Raw genomic sequence first — 25,125 nt, forward strand, 5'->3', positions numbered from 1 at the left:
ATTTCTAGTTTCTTCAAAATAGCCACACAAACTAGACATACGTATCAAGTATCCTTAAATAAACAATATTGAAGTCTAAAACATGACATTTGTCAATATTAACAATTATCAAACAATTATGTTTTAAATTATCCATTTATTTGATCAATTGTGAACCTATAATCCTAAATAATTAAATATTGTGGTAGTTATTTAATACTAATACTGTTATTTTGTGACCAATATATTTCATGACATTTTAATTTATTAAATATTATAACTTTATAATGCCATTTGTGTTTACTGTACTGTATTCATTGAAAATTACATTCAGTGTAAAAACTAAGCCAAAACCATGTATGCAATTGGCAGAAAAAAGCCAAAACTCAATAAAAAATAAAAAAAATAATTCAATACATTTTATTTAATAATTTTTGCCAAATGATGCATTGAAAAGGGCTTGCCTAAAATATTGAATGGATACAAATTAAATAATTAAGAATTGTATTAAATATATATTTTTAAATGGATTCATAATTTTGTTTATTAAACAAATTTAAATGGAATCATGTATAAGATATTTTTGGGGACGGCGTGGCGCAGTTGACAGAGTGGCTGTGTCAGCAACCTGAGGGTTCCCTGTTCAATCCCAACCTTCTACCAACCTCGTCACAACCGTTGTGTCCTTGAGCAAGACACTTCACCCTTGCTCCTTATGGGTCGTGGTTAGGGCCTTACATGGCAGCTCCCGCCTTCAGTGTGTGAATGTGAAAATAGTGTCAAAGCACTTTGAGTACCTTGAAGGTAGAAAAGTGCTATACAAGTATAACCCATTTACCATAAGTTTGGTATTAAATTTTACTTATTTGGTTTTATAATCATTTTATTTTGAATATAGGTGGAATACAAGACGAAGAAGGAAGAGGGCTTTGTGATTATTGTAATCAAATAGAAAATGCAAATGTAGACCATGTATTAATGTCATATCAGTAGATGGCGGTAATGCGCACCATAAGGTTGCTTGCCAACCGCCATTAAAGAGAGAAGAAGAAGAAGAGGAAGAAGAAGAAGAAGAAGAAGAAGAAGAAGAAGAAGAAGAAGAAGAAGAAGAAGAAGAAGAAGAAGAAGAAGAAGAAGAGCAAAAGGAAGCGGAAGAGGAAGACGAAGAAGAAGAAGAAAAAAATAGTTTTCACAGAAAACAGATTTTTTTTGTCCTTTTTTTTAATTGAACAACCATACATTTATAATTCACACAAAAGTCAAGACACTTTCAACAACAAGGAAAGAAAACTAAAGCAAATAAAGAGAGTAATAATACTTAAAAATTTAAAAATTAACAATAAAAAAATTAAAAAAAACAAAAAGGGCTACGTATATAACTTTAAATGTTTTTTTTTAAACAAAGATATCAATTTAAGGGCTTTTGTACTCTTAATTATTCTCCAAGATTTGATTGATAATTGTAACCCATTAATCCAATTAGAAAAAGTAGGCCTTACTTTCATAAATCGACATTTACTATAACTGGAGAGATTGTTTATTTTTGAACGTTTGTGGCACTCGGGTGATTGCAGTGGTCACCCAGACCAACCCTGTGACTGTAGTAGTCATTTTACATTTAAAATGATACCGATTCCTTATTTGATTTGTAACTCGCACTTGCAGCTGATAATAGGCATATTTATAGTCTCATGGCGCATCAATCTGCAACCTTTCTCCAAAGAATTACATCTTTGGTGGCGTTAGCACTGAAAAACAGGAAACACTGACCTCTAGTGTTAAAGTGTACCACTTCCCGTACAAAGAAACGCGGCAAAACGCCATTCCGGTGACCAAGAAAGAGGGCAGCAGCATGGCTTCCAACAGCAACATGGCTAATGGACGAGAGAACGGGGAGCCGGTAGTTAAGCGGCCACGAGATATTGTTCCGCCGGATTCTCCCCTCCGTTCTTCGAAGGAGCCGGTCAACAAAGTGACCGTGGTGTTGGGAGCTCAGTGGGGCGATGAGGGCAAAGGGAAAGTTGTGGACCTGCTCGCAATGGATGCGGATATCGTGTGCAGGTGTCAGGTAGCAGCTCCGCTCGGATTCAACATTACACTCAGACCAACAAATATCATTCTTTTGAACAACATTTGAGTTTTTGATGTTTGTTTTAATGCAATTCAAACCGTAGAGGTCACAGTATGTTATTTCAGCTGTGCAGCGGTTAAATATTTGTGACCTATTTCCGGTGTCCCGGATGTGGCGCTAGCCGTGTTTGCTAACATGTGTTCGACAGTCGACTAGCGCCATCATGCTTTTGGGGAATATCTCGTTTCACTTCTTGATACTATTTTAAAATTGAGTTATCTTTCCGTGCTTTATACTAATTACGCAGGGTGTAATTCGTGTGAAATGTTGTGTAACACACAACGACTTGCCTGGCATAACGCCACTGATGGGGCGTTGAGGTACTGTCGGAATTTATAAAATTCTTTTTTTGTGTGTGCTGTTTGCAGGGTGGCAACAATGCTGGTCACACTGTGGTTGTGGACTCAGTAGAGTATGACTTCCACCTGCTGCCAAGTGGTGTCCTTAACAAGAAGGCCATCTCATTTATAGGTAATGTTCTGTAATGGCTCTTTAAAGGCCTACTGAAACCCACTACTACCAACCACGTAGTCTGATAGTTTATATATCAATGATGAAATCTTAACATTGCAACACATGCCAATACGGCCGGGTTAACTTATAAAGTGCAATTTTAAAATTCCCGCCACACTTCCGGTTGAAAAACTCCTTTGGATATGATTTATGCGCGTGACGTCACAAAAGCAACGGAAGTGGTTGGACCCCATCGGACCCGATAGAAAAGCCTCTTGTTTTCTTCGACAAAATTCCACATTATTCTGGACATCTGTGTTGGTGAATCTTTTGCAATTTGGAGACTGCAAAGAAAAACTGCAAAGAAAAACGTTGTAGGTGGGATCGATCGGTGTCTTAGCGGCTAAGTACAATACTATAATATCTGTGATATTTGCATTAGTGTACTGTCTTTAAGGGTTTGGGGAACGCGCATGCGCGAGTGAGTTGGCGGAGAACTTGTGTGTGTGAGCGTGAGTTTTGGCTAACAGCAGCTCGTGTATGTGTGTGCGTTACTTTTTGAACTACAACCAGTTACCGCTTTTTAATAAAGCGATTGAGCAGCGCTTCCTCGTCTGTGTGACTCCTTCTCCACTGCGGGGCATTACAATACTTACAGCAACACAACAAGGACTACTTACTACGCCTAGCCGATGCTTGCCGCCAAACCCACGGATGAAGTCCTTCGTCGTGCCGTTGATCGCTGGAATGCAGGTGAGCACGGCTGTTGATGGGTTTCTATCTTCATTTGAGAACGATGCTACGCGCTAGCTCAGTAGCTAAGTGTGTCACCGATGTATTGTCTTGGAGATAAGTCACTTTAAATGTCCATTTCGCGTGCTCGACTCTCATTTTCAAGAGGATATAGTATCCGAGGTGGTTTAAAATACAAATCCGTGATTCACAATAGAAAAAGGAGAGAGTACATAGTTCTGTGAGGTCTGGTTGCTAAGTTAGCTTCAATGGCGTCGTTAGCACAGCATTAACCTTCGCCAGCCTGGAAATCATTAACCGTGTATTTACATGTCCACGGTTTAATAGTATTGTTGATTTTCTATCTATCCTTCCAGTCAGAGGTTTATTTATTTTGTTTCTATCTTCATTTGAGAACGATGCTATCGCGCTAGTTCAGTAGCTAAGTGTGTCACCGATGTATTGTCTTGGAGATAAAAGTCACTTTAAATGTCCATTTCGCGTGCTCGACTCTCATTTTCAGGAGGATATAGTATCCGAGGTGGTTTAAAATACAAATCCGTGATCCACAATATAAAAAGGAGAGTGTGGAATCCAATGAGCCAGCTTGTACCTAAGTTACGGTCAGAGCGAAAAAAGATACGTCCATCACTGCCTCTCAAGTCGTTCACTGTAACGTTCCTCATCTACGAATCTTTCATCCTCGCTCAAATTAATGGGGTAATCATCACTTTCTCGGTCCGAATCTCTCTCGCTCCATTGTAAACAATGGGGAATTGTGAGGAATACTAGCTCCTGTGACGTCACGCTACTTCCGGTACAGGCAAGGCTTTTTTTTATCAGCGAGCAAAAGTTGCGAACTTTATCGTCGATTTTCTCTACTAAATCCTTTCAGCAAAAATATGGCAATATCGCGAAATGATCAGGTATGACACATAAAATGGATCTGCTATTCCCGTTTAAATAAAAAAAAATCATTTTAGTAGGCCTTTAATGTATTGGAGCTGACTTGGAATTTGGTTTTAAGATGAAGGCATCCCATGACTTCCATCAGGCACGCACATACAATTAGCACATGTTCCTTGGTCACTTCAGTATTTAAATAAAACAACAAGTAGTGAGTGACAGTGAGTTAGGTCTTGTGTGAATATAAAACCTGCTTATAATTTTCATGGTACAAACCAGTACAGTAGTACCTCAATTTATTAGTTCTGTGACAGAGCTCCTAACTCATAATACTCAAGTCAACATTGCCCATTGAAATGGATGTAAAGCAATTGACTTGGTGTTTGGCCCCCACCACAAAACAGCATCATTTTAACATGTAACATGCCTTTCAAAATATATTTTTTTAGAAATATTGTATGAAAATTAATACAATAGTGGTACTAACTACCTTAGCTTCATGAAGTAATGCAATAATAATGTACAGCATTTACCTTAAAAAGCATACTTCTGTGGTATCTCTCTCAAGCTACTTCTCCATACTTTCATTATTATTATTATTTTAACTGACCCCTTCTGCTTCAGTATGGTGCAGAGTAGCAGTGACACACTCAACCTTGTTTCGCAGAGTTCACGACACGCTCTGTCAATGTTTTGATAAGTTATTTATTTTATTCAATGCATATTAGCCACTTATTCTTCCAGCACTGTCCATCCATCCATCCATTTTCTTCCTTCCCGTGTTTGGAAAACAAAGTTATGTTGATTAGCTATAAGCTATGCTAGCGAGTGAGACCAGATATTTTAGGCAGATCTTACCAGGTTCACTGAAATTTGCTACACCAACTAATGGTGGGGATGCTTGTAATTCACATTTTTGCTTGCAACTTAAAGCATAACAATCAACCGCGAGACGGCTCTTGTCTCAAAACACTTTTAGGTCGAGGTACCATTTTAATAGAAAAATGTTTTGCATTCAGGCAATGGGGTGGTCATACACCTGCCAGGGCTGTTTACAGAGGCACAATCTAACCTGAAGAAAGGCAAAGGTACTTTAAATGACATTTATGTAAATATGCAAATGTCAACTTGTCATGTTAATAGCTTTGAGTGTTTTTATGCTCAGTTTTCCCAATATGAACATGTTTATCCGTGTAGGATTACAAGGGTGGGAGGAGAGACTGAAGATTTCTGACCGTGCCCACATTGGTGAGTATATTTGTGTAGTCATTGAAAGTCTTTTTTGCATGTGAACATGTCTTATTGAGAGTCCCTGGTCCACCTCTAGTGTTCAACTTCCATCAAGCTGTCGATGGCATTCAGGAGCAGCAGCGACAGCAGCAAGAAGGGAAAAAGTAATTTTGCTCCGATTTTTTCAAAGTCCTGTGCGTGAATCACTCCTGCTGAAGGGAACTTTCAAAATCAATTGTTGTGTTTAGTTGAATGTGTTTTATCATTGCTGCAGTTTGGGAACAACCAAAAAGGGCATCGGGCCTGCCTACTCCTCCAAAGCTGCTCGAAATGGTCTGCGAGTCTGTGATCTCGTCTCAGACTTCAACGTTTTTCAGGACAAGTGTGTTCATTCAAGCTTCATTTCCTGTGATTTATTAGATTTCACAAAATGCTTCTTTAGGGATGCGGTGAAGTGTATGTTTTCATCTCTAATGTTTTTTATTTAACCATTGCCAGTCGATACAGGGTTATTTTACCAGTCTCATTATCAGAATCAGCTTTATTGGCCAAGTATGTTTAACACACAAGTGACCTGACTTCGTAAACTGTGGGCGGTATAGCTCGGTTGGTAGAGCGGCTGTGCCAGCAACTTGAGGGTTGCAGGTTCGATCCTCGCTTCCACCATCTTAGTCGCTGCTGTTGTGTCCTTGGGCAAGACACTTTACCCACCTGCTCTTAGTGCCACCCACACTAGTTTAAATGTAACTTAGATATTGGGTTTCACTATGTAAAGCGCTTTGAGTCACTAGAGAAAAGCGCTATATAAATATAATTCACTTCACTTCACTCTATGTTTGATGAATAAACACTTGATTTAACGCTGACATCTTTTTTTTTTTTAGGTTTCGCATTTTGGCAGAACATTTCCAGACCATGTATCCAAATCTCAATGTGGACATCGACGGTGAACTAAAGCAGTTGAAGGTATGAGCGGATGAAACACATAAAACACCACTATCTGTGTATCATTCGTTAATTTTATTCATCAAAATAAAACTAAAAAAGCAAAATAACATTTTCTGCATTTAACAGACTAAAAACAATAAAAAGGATGACTTAGTTTTTTTCGATTTTGTGCACAATTGGAAAATGGACAAAACAAGTAACTGCCATATTTTTTGCTAAGCAATTTGCTACACTTAGATTACCTGGAAGCAGATTTACGTGGATTTAGCATGCAAACGTAAAAGAAAGGAGAAAGCCAGAGGTGGTCTAAATTAAATTGAAGTGTCTTTGTTTTAACCTAAATAAACATTGAAGATTTGGTATAAATATGAAACTGGATAATAACTTGATTTGTCGCATCAGGATTATTTATTCTTGTCATGAGCGTGTTCACGTAAGGGGCAGGCCTAGCAGCAAATGACAAACCACAAATGGATTCACTATGGTTTACATCACTCAGGAAGAACAGTATTGTGAAGATTATAATAATATACCTTTTCTAAAAGAAACTCTGTTACAGATGAAAAATGCAAGAAAGAAGGCTGGCAGAAAATCCCACACTACGTTAATACCTAAACCACCACATCATTGATAAAAACTTATACATGTAAATATTGGCATATTCTGCCATATGACCTTTGTCTATTGATGTAGTGGACCATTTTACTTTTCTTCTTTCAACTCAACTAGTGTCAGGCAAATGTGGAAAAAAAATGAAAATAAGAGTTAGAGTTTGAGTTTATTTCGAACATGCAAGCATACAACATGATACATCACAATTTCCAGTTTCTCTTTTCAACATGTTCGAAAAGGAGTAGGAAGAAGCAGAGTTTATTTAATCCTACCCCTTTTCTTTACATAACAGTTGCTGAAACTTTTTTATTCACTTCCTGCTCTCAATTTATTCACAATAACTCCATAGGTAATCACAATAAAAATAAATAAATAAATAATAGTAAGAATTTAATAATAATAATTGGTGAAGTAAGTCATATTTCATGTGATGAGATAAGTAAGATTACTTTAAGAATGGATGGATGAAATAAATTGAGAATGTTTGTCATGGTTCTTCTTCTTTGTACTTTGTAAACACTTTAAGTTTGAAGAGTTTCTTGAAGTGGATCATATTAGTACATTGTTTGATTGCTTTGCTTAATCCATTCCATAATTTAATTCCACATATTGATATACTGAAGGTCTTAAGTGTTGTACGTGTGTACAAATGTTTTAAATTAAATTTTTCTCTAAGATTATATTTCTCCTCTTTTGTTGAGAAGAATTGTTGTATATTCTTGGGTAGCAGGTTATTGTTTGCTTTGTGCATAATTTTAGCTGTTTGCAAATTCACTATGTCGTGGAATTTCAGTATCTTTGATTCAATAAATAAAGGATTTGTATGTTCTCTATATCCAACATTATGTATTATTCTAACTGATCTTTTTTGTAACACCGTTAATGAATGAAGTGTACTTTTGTAATTATTTCCCCATATTTCTACACAGTAGCTCAGATATGGTAACACTAGTGAGCAGTAGAGAATATGAAGTGATTTTTTGTCTAGAACATGTTTTGCTTTATTCATTATTGACGTGTTTCTTGCTACTTTATGTTGTATATTTTTTACGTGAGATTTCCAGTTCAATTTATCATCAATCATTATACCTAGAAATTTGGTTTCATTTACTCTTTCAATTTCTTTTCCGTCTATTTGTATTTGTGTTTGACTTTCTCTACTACTGTTACCAAATAGCATTATTTTAGTTTTGCTGAGATTCAACGATAATCTATTTTTGTCAAACCATCTTTTTAATTTGTTAATTTCTTCTGTTATTATTTGTATTATCTCCTGTGTGTTCTCTCCTGAACAAAATGCTGTTGTATCATCCGCAAATAATACTAACTTTAAATATTTTGTAACTTTACAAATGTCATTTATATAGAGATTGAATAATTTAGGTCCTAATATTGATCCCTGAGGTACACCACAGGATATATTTAGCGTTGTAGACATGTGTTCGCCTAGCTTCACGTATTGTTTCCTGTTCGTTAGATAACTTCTTATCCAGTTTAAGACTAACCCTCTGATGCCATATCGTTCTAGTTTTTTTGATTAAAATATTGTGATTAATTGTGTCAAATGCTTTAGTTAGATCCATAAAAACTGCCGCTGCACATTTTTTACTGTCTATTGCATTGGTAATTTCTTCTGTAATTTCAATTAAAGCCATTGAAGTTGAGACATTAGCTCTGTATCCATATTGGTTCTCTTCGAGTATTCTATTTTTATTTATGAAACTCTCTAATCTGTTATTAAACAGTTTTTCAATGATTTTAGAAAATTGTGGAAGTAAAGAAACAGGTCTATAATTTGTAAATTGATGTTTATCTCCAGTCTTATAAATTGGTGCAACTTTAGCTATTTTCATTTTGTTTGGGAATGTACCTGTTTGAAATGATAGATTACTAATATACATTAATGGTCCTGAGATCTCTTCTATAACCTTTTTTATCGTTTCCATATCAATTCCATTACAATCAGTTGAAGTCTTAGATTTACATTTTTTCACGATTGTAACTATTTCCTCCTGTGTCACATTACTGAGGAACATGGAGTTGGGATTTCGCTCTATGGTATCATTATATTCCTCAATTGGAACTGGGTCTGGAATCCTTTCTTCCAATTTTGGTCCAATATTTACAAAATAATTATTAAAGCTTTCAACTACTTCCTTTATGTTGTCATTTTATTTATTTTCGTCTAAAAAGTATTGAGGGTAGTCCCTCTTTGTGCCATTTTTAATAATGCTATTGAGGATGCCCCATGTTGCTCTCATATTATTTTTGTTCCTGTCCAATAATTCACTGTAATATTCTTTTCTACATGATCGTAGTATATCTGTTAACTTGTTTTTATACTTTTTGTACTTAATTTCTGCCTCTATAGTTCTTTGTGCTATAAATTCTCTATATAGTGTATTCTTCTTCTTACAAGCAGTTTTTAATCCTTTTGTCATCCATGGTAGATTATTCTTTCTCTGCTTGTTACTGAGTTGTATCCATGGACAATGTTTGTCATAAAGTATTATGAACTTGTTTAAGAAATGTTCATATGCTTCATCAACCTCTTTTTCATTGTACACATTGTCCCAATCTTGCTTTTGTAGCTCACTTTTGAAAGCAGTCATCCTCTTCTCTGTGCACATTCTTCGAAATGTCCTTTTGTCTTCCATGTTCTTCTTGTAGTGTCTATCATATATTGTAAAAACTGGCAGATGATCACTAACGTCGGTTATAAGTAGACCACTTGTAGTGTTATTGTCAAACTCATTGGTAAAAATATTATCAATAAGCGTGGCACAGTGTGCTGTGATTCTGCTTGGCTTTGTGATTTTTGGATATAAACTGATGCTGTACATTGTATCAATGAAGTCATCAATAGACTTTTGCTTGTTAGGGTTCAATAAGTCAATATTAAAGTCACCACATAAGAACATTATTCTTTGACCATTATCCATGTAAGTAGCCTTTATCCATTCTTCAAATGTTTCTATACTTGATTTAGGTGATCTATATATACAACTGATGAAAATGTTTTTGCTTTTTTCCTGACATATTTCAATGGTTATACATTGTAAGATATTATCTATAGCAAATTACATGTTTTTTACCACTTTGTAGTTCAGGTTCTTCATCACGTACACAGCTACTCCTCCTCCATTTTTGTTGGTTCTGTTGATGTAGTTTAGTTCATATCCTTCCAGATCAAAATCTATTCCTTTTTTATCATCAATCCATGTTTCTGTGACAGCAATCCCTTTGAATGCTTCGTTGATGTGTTCCAAAAAGTTCTTAATGTTGTTGTAGTTTGCATACAAGCTTCTGCTATTAAAATGAATAATTGACAATTTGTTATGTAATGTTGCTATTATATTGATTATCTGTATAATAAAAACAATTATTACTGATGTGGGAGAAAAAATTTGTATCTGGATCTATATCATTTTCCAAATCCTGGTTTTTGTAATCTTTGTTGCAGAAATTTTTTAGTTCCATATTTTCTTGTTCAACAATCTTTGATGTTGTTTCAATAATCTCAATAAGTGTAGGTGGATGTAATCCTGAATGTAGGTCCTCTTGTTTAGTCGTCCCTTGGAACATAGTAGTGTCGATGCTGAATTTGGGTGTTTGTTTTCTGTCAGAGTCCATTATCATCGTTGTTGTGGTAGCTGTGTAAACTTTAAAAATTGTCCAGGTCCTTGATGTCATGGACAACAATTACTCTTGCTTCTGGACTTCCATTCAGCTTGATGTAGATTTTACAGTTGGTGCTCCAAGTTCCCTGGATTTTTCCCTGCTTTCTCAAGTCGCGTGCTTTCTTGGCGATTACAGCATTGCGTTTTGTGAGATGCTCATTCATGTACACATTTGTTCCCTTCAGCTTCTTTCCCTGTCTCAGCAATGCCATTTTAGGTTTTCTGTTTACGAGTTTCACGAGCACGACTGGAGTGGCGTTGTTGTTTCTTCCGTTCAGTGGGATACATGTTTCGATGGTATTAATGTCAATTTCAATTTCCTTTGATTGACCACTTGCTGTTCTGCTGAGATCATATCCATTTCATCAGGTTCACCTTCATTATTCACAGCTTTCGCATAGGATCTTGGTTTAATTCGGTGCCCTGTCACGATGATATCATTCATTCGTTTGTCCTGATCCATTTCGTCTATGATATTCCTCAACATGTTGTTGTCTTCTTGAAGGGTCTTCATTCGTTTGCCCATTTCAGTGGCTTCATTATTTCTTCTGTTGTTCTGAGATTGCAGATTTTCTATATTTTCCTGCAGACTTTTCACATCTTGTTTGTGTTCTGTTGTTACTTTTCTCAGATATTCTTTCAATTCTTTCATTTCTTCTTTCATTTCTTTCATTTCTTTTTTCAATTCTTTCATTTCTTCTTTCATTTCTTCAAGTTTTTGTAGGATCACTTTTTGATTCCCATCATGTCCTGTGTCCAACCTCAAATCTTGTTCCCAGTTGTGTTCTGTATCAGCTGACCCCGAAGGTTTCGGGATTTCAATCTTTCCTTTACCTTTTCGCATCGCGGCAGTCACTGACGTCACTGCCTCTTGCTTGTGTCTTAACGGCAGTTGCTTCTTTAGCGACTTGCGGCACTTTAACTTGTTTTTTCCAACAATTTCGTATCTTGCGCCGTTCAGAGATCAATTTGAGGTGTCAGCCTGTCAACTTATATCACTCTGCGACGTCGGGATCACTTTAAAACAGCTGTAAACTCGCCGTAGCTTTTGGTTGCTAGGCAACCGCTTTGAACTGCGGCAAGGCGCCTTTGGCTTGAGGCTAGCGGCTCTCCCAACTCGCCTTCTTTCAGCGTATCAGTGCCTCTCAACTGACCAAAATCAGATTGAAGATGCCAGGGTACTCTCCTGTGGCTGTGATCGCAAATCAGTGGTCAAAATCTTCAGATTTAACAAAAAACTCTGGTAGCAAGAGCGGAGCCTTTCTCTTTTGCGTCCTTTCTCATTGACAGGAAGTGACGTAGTAATAAGAGCGTAGTAAGGTGTGCCCTAGGAATTGTGCTTATTTAATCTAATAAGTAAAAAAAAAAAAAAGCTCAATTATTACAAACATACAGTAGGGCTAAATATATCCAATGTACTTGATATATCGCGGGTTTGTCTCTGTGCGATGTAGAAAATGACTATTTCGTGAGTATTCGAGTATACGTTCTCACGCAGTTGCTTTTAGCTGCGGGCATTACACTACAGGCTTTTCCTCACTCTTACTTGTCTCTCCTTCTCACAGAGAGATAAAACAAGCGCACCTTGTTACATACGTCACATACTGTCGCGCGTGCAACGTCATACGCCCTCGCCGAGCACAGAGGTAGCGGAATGGGTAAAGTTAGCTGTTGCAGGTGGTGCGAGTGGTAATACAAGAGAGAGAAGGTACGAATCTGGTAACAAATTGAGGAAAAATTCATTCCCAAGAAAAACAGCACGGGGTCCATTGTCTGGCAGTGGTTTGGCTTCAAACGGGAAGCTGTTGAACAGACAACCGTAATATGTCAAGTATGCGGCAAAAGCGTTGCTACAAAAAGTAGCAGCACTACTATTTTGTAGCATCATTTGAAAAGTCACCCGCTAGAGAATGAAGAGTGCTTGAAACTCCGCATGTCAACATCTCCGCCCGGTGCCACACCAACAAAATGCAAAAGCAACCAGCACTGACCCAATTGAGCCTGGCGTCTTCCATTTCTACATCAACACCGTATGAAAAAAAATAGTCAAAAACAGGAGATAACGTCCCCAGTAACCTACCACATAGCGAAGGACATACACTATTTGATTTCCTATTATGCAGCTCATTTTTATTTTACAGGTTTTGAAATATCTTGTGTGACATGCACAAAAGTGCACTTTATTTGTTTTAAAATATTGTAGTGGCGTTCTGTACAAAAAGTGCACTTGAGTTTAGTGTTTTGATATGTCATCTTAGTGACATCATGCACAAAAGTGCACTCATAGCTTGTTTTAAAATAATGTTTAATAAATACAGTTTTTGGTAAATTGACTTACCGTATTTTTCGGACTATAAGTCGCTCCGGAGTGTAAGTCGCACCGGCCGAAAATGCACAATAAAGAAGGAAGAAAACATATACGTCGCACTGGAGTATAAGTCGCATTTTTGGGGGAAATGTATTTGATAAAATCCAACACCAAGAATAGACATTTGAAAGGCAATTTAAAATAAATAAAGAATAGTGAACAACAGGCTGATAAGTGTACGCCATATGACGCACAAATAACCAACTGAGAACGTGCCTGGTATGTTAACGTAACATATGGTAAGAGTCATTCAAATAACTATAACATATAGAACATGCTATACGTTTACTAAATAATCTGTCACTCCTAATCGCTAAATCCGATGAAATCTTCCTCCCCGGTGTCGCCTCTGGTATGCGCAGTTTCCTTTCTTTCTGCTGCTTGATCGCCGTTTTCTGCTGCATATTTCACTACGTCCGGCTTGTAATTTGCAGAATATGATTACCTTTTCGGTGCCATTTTAGTTCAGCCCTTCTCAGTTTTTATAAATTACCGCCAATGTTGAAATAATAAATTTTAATAGCTACGGATGTAGCAGCAGTTAGCATCCCATGACCCACAATGCACTTCTGCCATGACGCACAATGCACTTCTGCCATGACCCGCCCCCGCCGAATTCTTATTGGTTGACGTGTGTGACGATTGCTGACGTGTGTGTGTGACAATTGCGGACATTTGCTTCGTCTCTTACTAACGTGAATGAGATAAATATTATTATTTGGTATTTTACGGTAATGTGTTAATAATTTCACACATAAATCGCTCCAGGGTATATGTCGCACCCCTGGCCAAACTATGAAAAAAAACTGCGATTTATAATCCGAAAAATACGGTAGTTGCGATTTCCCTCTCTGAATGAAAGTTTAAAATTAGCATATATTAATGCAGTATGAGCAAGAATGTTTTAATGTAGACACATAAAATCATCATACTAGTGTGATTATATGCATCAGGTGTTAATTCAAGGCTAAGGCAAAATATCGAGATATGTATCGTGACATGGCCTAAAAATATCGAGATATTGATAAAAGGCCATATCGCCCAGCCCTAATATACAGTATAAATAAGCCTCTTGACTGCTTGTGCCTTTGAGTGCAGTTAAATGATCTTCCACTAGATTGTAGCAGGTAACCAAGGGCCTTATTAGTGACAATATAAGTAGTGAAATTAGCATCACTGAGATGGCTGACAATGATGGGGAAAAAATTAAATCTCTAAAAAGCTACAACGCAAAATATTGTATTTGCATATCTTTAGAAGAAACTATCAACGCAACATAAAGTCTTGTTCTGTACCAAGGTTCACTGGATATTGCGGTTATGTCCACACAAACCTGGATGTTTAAAAAGTGCATATTGTTGTATTTCTTTACAGCTTGTACTTCATCAACTCTGTTTATTTAGTTTAAAAGATAGACATATCACAACTTCATTTCATGCCTGGGTGATATGGCTTAAAAATTAAATCTCTGAAAATTAGTTTTACAATTTTTCAGATTTTTTCCCATATTTTTTTAAAGAAACCATTTAATACACATGGCAGAGAATTTTACACAAGTTTTTATTTTATTTGTTTAAACACTAGTGGTTTGAAATGACACCGCATACACTACCGTAATTTCCGGAGTATAAGCCGCTACTTTTTCCCCTCGTTCTGGTCCCTGCGGCTTATACAACGGTGCGGCTTATTTACGGCCTGTTCTTCTCCGACACCGACGAAGAGGATTTCGGTGGTTTTAGTACGCAGGAGGAAGACGATGACACAATGATTAAAGACTGACTTTTCATATACCGGTAGGCTGGTTATTTTTGATAACGTACAGGCGAGCACTTTGTATTACTTTGCACCGTTGTATTATTTGTACTCTGCACGAATGCTGTTCGCCATGTCAAAGATGTGAAAGTTTGATTGAATGATTGAAAGATTTATTGTTAATAAATGGGACGCTTTGCGTTCCCAAACAGTCATCTCTGTCCCGACAACCCCCTCCGTGGTAGCAGGAACCCCTATATACTACGGTAATTACACATCAAAACCCTGCGGCTTATAGTCGGGTGCGGCTTATATATGGAGCAATCTGTATTTTCCTCTAAATTTAGCTGGTGCGGCTTATAGTCGGGTGCGGCTTATAGTCCGGAAATTACGGTAGTTTGCCGAATGTGTGCGACTTAACAACGGCCACTTGAAACACAACCACTCGACAGTCCAAACTCATTTTGGTCAGTGTAAACAAATAGTGTGCACTCCGAGACATATTTTGCCTAAGACATGCTGCCATTTATACTGTTATAAAAGTATCATGTTTTAAAAGTGTTGTCATGTTGGTGTTCCTCACTTGGAATCTGCCAAACTTAATTTTGTTTTGCATATGACCTGTTAATACGTTTGTTTGGACTGTAGTGTTTATATCACTTTTCACTTTTGTTTAAGAAAGTTCTAACTTGATTGTCAGTTAAGTAATGTACAACTGGACCTCTGCCTACAAGTTCAATATTGAAGTGCAACTTTGTTTGTCTATACTTTATTTAGCTATTTTATTTATTGTTATGGTTGTGTATATTTGAGACCCCCATCCCTTCCTCAAGATATGAATTACTAATTAATACATTTTATTTTATAGGTGAAACCTTTTGCTAACAAGGTATATTGTATTATTTGTTTGTTTTATTTAATTTGGAGATTTTCATTTAAAAAACAATTGCTTTTTAAAGTATATAGATGCATTATTATTATGTATTATCATTAAATCAATGGTTGATTTGGTCTCAAAAAAAAAATTGCAATAATATAGTTTTATCGGCAATAATTTGTAGGTCAATATATCCATCCATCCATTTTCTACCACTTGTCCCTCGTCGAGCAAAATTTGTTACCGGCCCAGGCCTAGTGCAGAGCGGCTGCTTAAGTGATTGCTCTGTGTATTGTACTCGTTCTGTGTATTCTACTGCCACAGAAAGCTGCTTTTTAGTGGGAGTTTTTTAATTATTGCAGGCCTCGTAAAGAGTTGCATTTCCCGCACTTAGCAGGAGGCTTCTGTTTCAGATGCACGAATAAGTTAATTGTGCTGCTGCCTTTTTTACGCAAACTTTGCAGCGTGCAGTTTTTTGTTCCACGCCTGTTGTGGCAATTAACTAATGTCAACACTTTTTTTCTTTAAAACAAATGCCTCGCTCTTGTTAGCATTAGACTTAGCCATGTTTTGCTACGGTGTGAATGTCCGTTAAGGAATTAAGAAGGAGGGTGGTATCTACAGAATCTCCTGGGGGCAAAAAGCATGCCAAAGCAAGAGGAGAAAAAAATGAAAATATTTTTTTTTAAGTTGTCTGCAACAAAAAACTTGAATTTATCGATAAAATCGATACATCGCCCAGGCCTGATTCAACTCAATTTATATCCTTGGTCGTCATGTCTTTGTCCGTTTGTTTAGCTGCAAGCCCAAATCCACGTAAAATTACTTCCGGAAGGGATGTTCTAATTCCAGTAACAATCATCCATGAGCGATATCATCCGATACCAATAAAATCACATGTACCGTATTTTTCGGAGTATAAGTCGCTCCAGAGTATAAGTTGCACTGGCCGAAAATGTATAATAAAGAAGGAAAAAAACATATATGTCGCACTGGAGTATAAGTCGCATTTTTTGGGGAAATGTATTTGATAAAACCCAACACCAAGAATAGACATTTGAAAGGCAATTTAAAATAAATAAAGAATAGTGAACAACAGGCTGAATAAGTGTACATTATATGACGCATAAATAACCAACTGAGAATGTGCCTGGTATGTTAACGTAACATATTATGGTAAGAGTCATTCAAATAACTATAACATATTAAGGCTGCAGCTAACGATGATTTTTCTATCGATTAATCTATAGATTATTTTTTCGATTAATCAGTTAATCTATAGATTATTTTTTTCGATTAATCTATAGATTATTTTTCCTTTTACCGATTGTTTTTTTTATTTAAAATGAAGATGAAAAAAAAAATGTAGGCCAGTTTTTTCAAAAGGCATGACTTTTATTTACAAAAAAAAAAAGTATGGCCACTCAGTCAACATTGACAACAACATGACAAACTATTCTGTAACAATGTAAACATTTAAAACTTTCAACATTTAACAAAATTAAAAGTGTCTTATTTGCTTTTTAATGTGCAAATGTAAAAGTAAACATCCAGTGCAAATCTTAATATTCTGCAATAGTATACGCATTTCAAAAGTAAAAGTATTGCTTATTTTGCTTTAAAATGTGCAAAAATAAAGATAAACATCAATACAAAAAAGTGCAAAAAAGAAATATTCTGTAACAATAGTGTAAACATTTCAACAAAAGTGAAAGTATTGCTTATTTTCTAAAATGTGCAAAAATAAAGATAAACATCCAATATAAAAAAGTGCCAATCTAAATATTCCGGAGCACTGTAAACATTAAGTATTGCTTTAAAAATTTGCAAAATAAACATCCAGTCCAACACAGTACACAATAACCAATTCTACTCATTCCAGTGAGTGACTAACAGTTGTAATGAAGAAAGGTTAGCATGTCTACATGCTCTGGGGTGAGGCTGGTTCTTTTGTTGTTTACAATATTCCCAGCAGCTGAAAATAGGCACTCAGAAGGGGTCGATGTGGCTGGAACTGAGAAGTAATTAGCCTTCAACTCAAGCCAGGACTGCGAGTGAGCTGAGCTGCAGTTTAAGTTTCTAGAACAGGGGTGGGCAATTAATCTTACCGGGGGCCGCATGAGCAACCCGAGCACTGCTGGAGGGCCACATCGACAATATTTCAATTAAATTTTGCTCAATATTTTTTTTTATATATACCGTAAGATAAATAATAATAATAATAATAATTAATAATAATAGTAATACTTCAACATAGTGTGTGTAACAGCATTCCATGACTAATATAAATAAATTAACATTAATAATAAATGACAGTAAAATAAGCACACGTATGACTGAGGAGTCATAGTGTAACTTTGTGTGGTGTTTGAGTTGTCCGACTTTTTGTGTGGCCATAAACGCACCAGTGGTTTAGTGCTATGCGTGTTGGTGACAGATGACAAGTTGGTTTTGGCCTGGTTTGTACGGCAGAAAATGACTAGTTTTTCGAGATAGAATTGTTTTACTCATGTTTTTGGGGTGGTTATGTCCGAATATAAACAGTTTTGCTCAATAAAGTGATCGATATAATTCCTGTCCTCGAAGCATCTCGATAGACGTTACAATAATTGAACGGTGTTCAATTGAACGGTGTTGACGAACACCGTTAGGGCCGCTTGTTGTCACTGTCACTCAGAGTTGCATTACAAAATTACATAGAATAAATATGTTTATTTTGTTTACAATTCAGATGGGATTTGATTTGGTGCGCGGCATATATTTGCTGCGCGCAGCAGACGCTTGAGCAGTGCGCAATTGCGCAGGCACGCACCTTCGAGGGAACGTTGCTTTGCAGTCCATGTCTTGTTGGAAACACGCCATTCTTCATCAACTTTTCTCTTTTTAGCGTCTCGGGTGTAAACCGTGCATCACTTGTCGCTGCATGTGCACCTTCACTCGCAGGTTACACACGGACACACGCCCATAAATAATACTTTTCAAAATAAAAGCAGCACAGTTGTATTGCGCGCACGACATAGATGTTTTTTCAACTTTATTTTGTAATTAATGATTGCAGCTGTTCACATTCACTCACAATCACGCACACGCATACGTTCACACGGAAGTAATACAAATAACGATTTTCAAAACAAAAGCAGCACCGTTGTATTGCACACTCGACATAGATACTTTTAAAAATTTATTTTGTAATTTATAATTGGCCTCAGGCGGGCCGGACAGGGACGCACAAAGGGCTGGATGCGGCCCGCGGGCCGCAGAATGCCCAGGTCTGTTCTAGAAGGTCAACGGGCTCATAATGATGTTACTAGTAGTTGACTGGGAGGTGTTTATCATCATTTGGGGAGAGTCCGCTGCCTGATGCTCACCTGCTAACCACCTATCTGCTCGACGCTGAAGAGCTGACTACATGCGCTCTGAATACGCACAGCTGATTGGCTGTTAACGCTCTGAATACGCACTGCTGATTGGCTGTTAACGCTCTGAATACGCACTGCTGATTGGCTGTTAACGCTTTGTGTGTACCAATCAGATGGTTGTGTGGGTGGGACAATGCTGGGTGCTGAGACAGAGGCAGAAGGAGTAAAGCAACTTGTTAAGACTTTAGCTTAGAAACTCGTTCGGTATACCCCCGTACCGAACCGAAAGCCCCGTACCGAAACGGTTCAATACAAAACACGTACCGTTACACCCCTAGCAGATACAAATGACACATTCAAGTTTTTGTGTAATGATGACAACGTATGCTCACGCGGACGATTGACTAGTTGATGGTTGATGGTTTTCTTTTCAAATGTTCATTCATAGCCGTTGTACTGCTATGATAGGCCATTTCCGCTCGACACAGTGTGCACACAACAACATTATTAGGCCGTTTGTAGAAATAGTCCCACACTTTTGACGACTTTTGGCGTGCTTTTTTCCCCTCGCTTGCACCGCTCGCATCGTCTGCTTTGCGCTCCGCCATGACGGTAGTGTGACGTAAATATGCGACGCGTCGACGCACAAAAACGGCGTCAACGTATTTACGTAACCGATGACGTCCACTACGTCGACGCGTCGTTTCAGCCTTATAACATATAGAACATGCTATACGTTTACCAAACAATCTGTCATTCCTAATCGCTAAATCCGATGAAATCTTATACGTCTAGTCTCTTATGTGAATGAGCTAAATAATACTATTTGATATTTTACGGTAATGTGTTAATAATTTCACACATAAGTCGCTCCTGAGTATAAGTCGCACCCTTTATGAAAAAGCCGGCCAAACTATGAAAAAAACTGCGACTTATAGTCTGAAAAATACGGTATTAATTGTATATGTTTTAAATGTTTTATGCTAAGATTAACAATATCAACAAACTATTTCAACTACTTCCTTATTCTCTCTTATTACATACACTTTTTGGAGCTAAGTCAGTAGTACACACTAACTAAACTTAAGCAAAAACTACAATCTAGTACTCATTTAAATCCTTTGGTCTTAGCACTCAAAGTCCTCTTGTGTCCAAGGAATTATTCCCTGAGTTTGTAACAATTAACATAAAAACATTTTTTTAATGAGAAAACGAAAATATTGATCTGAACACTCTAATATCGAACATACCGGTACTCATTCTACCCTTAATATCGACACCACCAATTATTATTAATTATGGATTCTTCCAATCCTTCTCTAACATGTCATCTACTGACTGACAATGCTGACACATCGACAGTAAAATTATCCTCTCTCAAGCCTCCTAATTGTTAATTTCTTATTAACTGCTTACTTTCTGCTGGAAAGTGGTTCCATCTACACTTTTAAACTTTGCTAAGTACTTATTTTTTGGTGTTGTTTAATGTTAGGTTGGCTTAGCTATCAGCATGCCGGCTCCTTATTTTCTCTCGGTGTGTAACATGTTTAGTATCATTCTCCAGTGATATTACTTGATAATGACACTAAGAAATGCAGTTTATTACTGTATTGGAGGTTATTATTAATTTAGGGGACTGCTCGACACTGTATGCTGACATATAATTAGCAGCCATCTGCTTGTCAGCCAGAGTTTTTTTTTGATTGGCATTAATTGGCAATGGCCGATCACATACTTTTCACGAGAATCGATTGATCTGCAAATCCCTACATCTGGATAAACTCGGTGTTCCAAATCGATTCATAAAATGAAAAACATTTATGTATGTGCCAGTTAACTCTTTTTATTGTGTGTGTCTTGGGTCTGTAAGAAAATACTGAAAAAACTAGTTATATTAATGTTACATAATTGTCCACAATGTTGCCACATTGAGTTTGTTCTAATTGTGTGATGTCTTGGAACGCAAAGTAGCAGTGGTAAAACTCTACTGGTAAATGGGGCGGCATGGCGTAGTGGGTAGAGCAACCGTGCCAGGAACCTGAGGGTTGCAGGTTCGCTCCCCGCCTCTTACCATCCAAAAAATTGCTGCCGTTGTGTCCTTGGGCGGGACACTTCACCCTTGCCCCCGGTGCCACTCACACAGGTGAATTGAATGATTGGTGGTGGTCGGAGGGGCCGTTGGCGCAAATTGCAGCCACGCTTCCGTCAGTCTATCCCAGGACAGCTTTGGCTATGAAAGTAGCTTACCACCACCAGGTGTGAATGAATGATGGGTTTTACATGTAAAGCGACTTTGGGTACTTAGAAAAGCGCTATATAAATCCCAGGTATTATTATTATTAAATATGAAAAATAGTCTTAACCACTACTTCATCATAAATACATTTCAATGGTACATAGTATGTAGCCGATGCCATGTTTTATTTGTTCAAGAATGTGTCCTTTTTCCTTCAGGAATATGCAGAGCGGCTGCGCCCTCTAGTGACAGATGGTGTGTACTTCATGCACAAAGCTCTCACTGGACCCAGTAAGAAAATCCTTGTGGAAGGAGCCAACGCTGCGCTGCTGGATATTGACTTTGGTGAGTACCACGAGAATGGGGCATTAATCTCGCTGACGGATGGATGTTTTTGGCTCCCGCAGCTAATAGACATGTTTACTCTTAGGCACGTATCCCTTTGTGACTTCGTCAAACTGCACCGTGGGAGGAGTGTGTACCGGGCTTGGCGTGCCTCCGTCGCACGTCGGCCGAGTGTATGGTGTCGTCAAAGCTTACACCACCCGGGTTGGCGTTGGTGCTTTTCCGACAGAACAGGATAATGTGAGTGAAGGATGCATTTAGTCGCTTTTTGTATTGTGAACGAGACTGCAATGAAACAAGTGTTAACATGTTTTTTTGTTTTTTTTAAGGAAATATTTACTTTCCTTTCAAGCATAACCTAAAAACTTGCAGTGGACAAAAATATGTTTGTTCCCCGTTTGTGTTTTTAATCACTGCAATTCTGATACCCAGAATTAATGCCACTAATAGCTAGCTGGCTGGCAACTTGTGCGCTAATAGCTGGCTTGCCACTGGAGCGCTGATAGCTAGCTGGCAACTAGTGCGCAAATCGTGAGCTGGCAATTGGAGCGCAAATCGTTGGCTCGCAACTAGTCCATAAATTGCTAGCTGGGAACTAGTCCGCTAATAGCTAGCTATCTTAAATGCGAGCATGAATACAGTAATGGCTTTTTTCATTATAAAACTGCAAGGTACAGTGAGTAGGGTGTCCATGCCAATGCCATTTATAAACAACGCTACAGTGTGTTGGATCAATGTTAATGTGTATTTAAAACATTTACATTTGTGGAAAAATAATATATGTGGAAAAAGTCCAATCAAGTAAATATTTTCCTAGCAGTCCTGGGGGTCGCAGACCCTCTGTTGTAGACCTCTGTTTTAGTGCTATTAGCACAAGTGTGAATCAAGTAAATTGGTGGCGACTGTTGTGTGCGTGGTGTGTTGCAGGAAACCGGGGCTTTGTTACAATCGCGTGGTCGAGAGGTTGGCGTGACAACGGGCCGAAAGCGGCGGTGTGGTTGGCTGGACTTGATACTGGTCAGATACGCTCACATGGTCAACGGCTTTTCGGCGTAAGTCAGGAAATAATCTATTTTTTTTAATGCAAGCCTTCTTTATCTTCTCCGCTAAACAGAGTGATTGTGTTCGCAGAATTGCACTGACCAAACTGGACATTTTGGACACTCTGCCAGAGATAAAAGTTGGCGTGGCCTATCAGGTTGATGGAGAGCCTTTACCAAGTTTCCCTGGTAAATGATGAGGTGGAAATTGTAAAATAACAGCGCAATATATTGTCATAATAGATGAGCTAGTCCGCTATGATGCATCATAATTGTGAAAGTAAAAAGTTTAAAAAATGTCCATACTTATTTTTATATATACATACATACATACATACATATATATGTATATATATATATATATATGTGTGTGTGTGTACATATACAGGTATATGTATATATGTGTATATATATATATATATATATATATATATATATATATATATATATATATATATAAAGGCTAACTATTACTTGGCGAATTTAGCATCTGAAGTGTAAATATGTGTAATTTTTATGTGGCCTTTTTTAATTTCTCTTTGTTTTTAATGATACATAGCAAGTGGAATGACATGTTTACACAAAGATTGTGTTTGATTTTTTTTCATGAAATTATGTAGAAGTCATGGATCAACGGTGAATTTAGTAACCCGTGTGCAATCAAAATATACTTTTCTAAAATGTCATCTGTTTTTAAAAGTAACAAAGTGGTCAGCTATTAATTTGTTTCCTGTGTTGTATGAATTATAATAATCTTAACCTTAAGATTTTTCCCTAAGAACTTTTGTTACTTTTTATGCTTAAAGACTTTTTCATTCAGTAAGGAATTGGTGAAATGTTCACTAGAGTAGACAACATGCAACGATTAATATGATTAATTTGATTAATTTGATTGGGAAAAGCTTTGATAATAGGAGGATCAACGCTTTGGACAGTGACTGCATTTTGCTATAAGTGAGTGACTATCGCTTTATTTAAACATACACCAAATTGCTTTATAACTTATATCTCTCCTTGTAGCAACTTTTATTCTCATCAGTTTGTTGTTCACTTCTGTTAGCGACTTGGCACATAAGCTAACAATAGCTCCTCTCTGCTGCTTGCTCAGTGTGTCAAATATTTAACTACAACTCCGTTTAAAAGTGCCGCTACCCATAGCCACTGCGGCTTTCACCGCAGTGAGCGAGTAGAAGCTCCATCTATCCCGTGCACAATTTGATCATCAATTTATGCAGAAATCCAAGTAATCCCAAAGGGTTCACATACTATTCTTGCAACTGTAGGTCTCTTAAAATATTGCAGTATAAACTTGTAATGTTTTTGTGTATTGTCTTGCAGCAAACATGGACGTTCTGACGCGCGTCAAGGTGGAGTACAAGACTTTCCCCGGGTGGTGCCGCAGCACCGAGGCGGCCCGCAGCTTCACAGAACTGCCATCACAGGCACAGAACTACATTCGCTTCATCGAGGACTTCCTGCAGGTTCCAGGTTTGTAAAGAATTCCATCGCAAACCTGCCAATCACGTTTGACCTTGCTGTTGACTTGGTTTTCAGTGAAGTGGGTCGGAGTGGGCAAATGCAGGGAGAGCATGATCAAACTCTACTGAGCAGCGAGCACCGTCGCTGTCCCGGAAGATGACGTCACTGTCTCGTTATTTCATGTCGCCTCCATCTTCAGGCGGATGTTTCACCAGCAAGGGTCTCTGTGAATCGTTGTCGCTGCTTGTGCCTCACTCGCCCTCACTAAGCATCCTTCAAGTCCAATTTATGCATTCCAGATTTTCAACATTTCCTTTATTTTTCGGGTTTTCAGTTTTTAAATTAGCTGTATATGATGAGCTCAGTTCTTTTCACAGTGAATTACACTTTTATTTTAAATTTTTTTTATTTTATTTGAACTTTATAAAGCGTCTGTGTACCATTTCTATATATATATATATATATATATATATATATATATATATATATATATATATATATATATATATATATATATATATATATATATATTTTAACCACAAGGACGCCACAAATGGAGAATATTTTACCAGGTTTGCAATGAACCGCCAACATTTCATGAACAATTTTAAATCCACAAATCTTCTGTTGTCTTGTTTGTAACCATTTCCAAAGTGATTGTTGGAATGAATATTGTGTTTTTAAAAATGCTCTAAATCGTAAAATAAGTCAAAACAGAGAACAACTTTGATGTAAATGTAAAAAAACAAAAACAAAGAAATGATAGTACATCCCAAGAGGTTTCTGAATTGACTTCTGATTATCAATAAATGTAAACTTACTAACTTCTTGTTTACTGACTCAAATTGGTTATATCGGGGTTTTTTGAAATTGTTTTCACCAAGGAGCATCTCAGAAAAAAACTTGGCTCTCCAAGTACCAATATAATGAGCAACAATAAAATACAGTAGTGTAGTGTAAGTAATAAATATAAATCATTTGAGGTGCTTACTATGAGG

At 37.3% G+C, this 25,125-nt stretch overlaps 1 protein-coding gene across 1 annotated transcript; it reads left to right on the forward strand.

Annotated features, from left to right (window-relative positions):
- Positions 1–1,695: 1,695 nt before the first annotated feature.
- Positions 1,696–24,909, forward strand: adssl (adenylosuccinate synthase, like). Its single transcript, XM_062048142.1, has 13 exons — positions 1,696–2,047; positions 2,479–2,581; positions 5,221–5,289; positions 5,399–5,449; positions 5,529–5,595; positions 5,706–5,813; positions 6,316–6,397; positions 21,482–21,608; positions 21,694–21,848; positions 22,536–22,660; positions 22,740–22,837; positions 23,987–24,136; positions 24,203–24,909. Exons 1-13 carry the CDS (start codon positions 1,832–1,834, stop codon positions 24,253–24,255), a joined length of 1,404 nt encoding a protein of 467 aa, XP_061904126.1. The 5' UTR covers positions 1,696–1,831; the 3' UTR covers positions 24,256–24,909.
- The last annotated feature ends 216 nt before the right edge of the window (positions 24,910–25,125 follow it).

Source organism: Entelurus aequoreus, linkage group LG05 (assembly GCF_033978785.1).
Source record: "Entelurus aequoreus isolate RoL-2023_Sb linkage group LG05, RoL_Eaeq_v1.1, whole genome shotgun sequence".
Lineage (NCBI taxonomy): Eukaryota > Metazoa > Chordata > Actinopteri > Syngnathiformes > Syngnathidae > Entelurus > Entelurus aequoreus.

Coding starts and splice junctions, on each gene's coding strand:
- adssl (XM_062048142.1), top strand. CDS start 1,832: ATGGCTTCCAACAGCAACATGGCTAATGGACGAGAGAACGGGGAGCCG. Junction 5,290..5,398: donor TAACCTGAAGAAAGGCAAAG/GTACTTTAAATG, acceptor TTATCCGTGTAG/GATTACAAGGGTGGGAGGAG. Junction 5,814..6,315: donor TTCAACGTTTTTCAGGACAA/GTGTGTTCATTC, acceptor TTTTTTTTTTAG/GTTTCGCATTTTGGCAGAAC.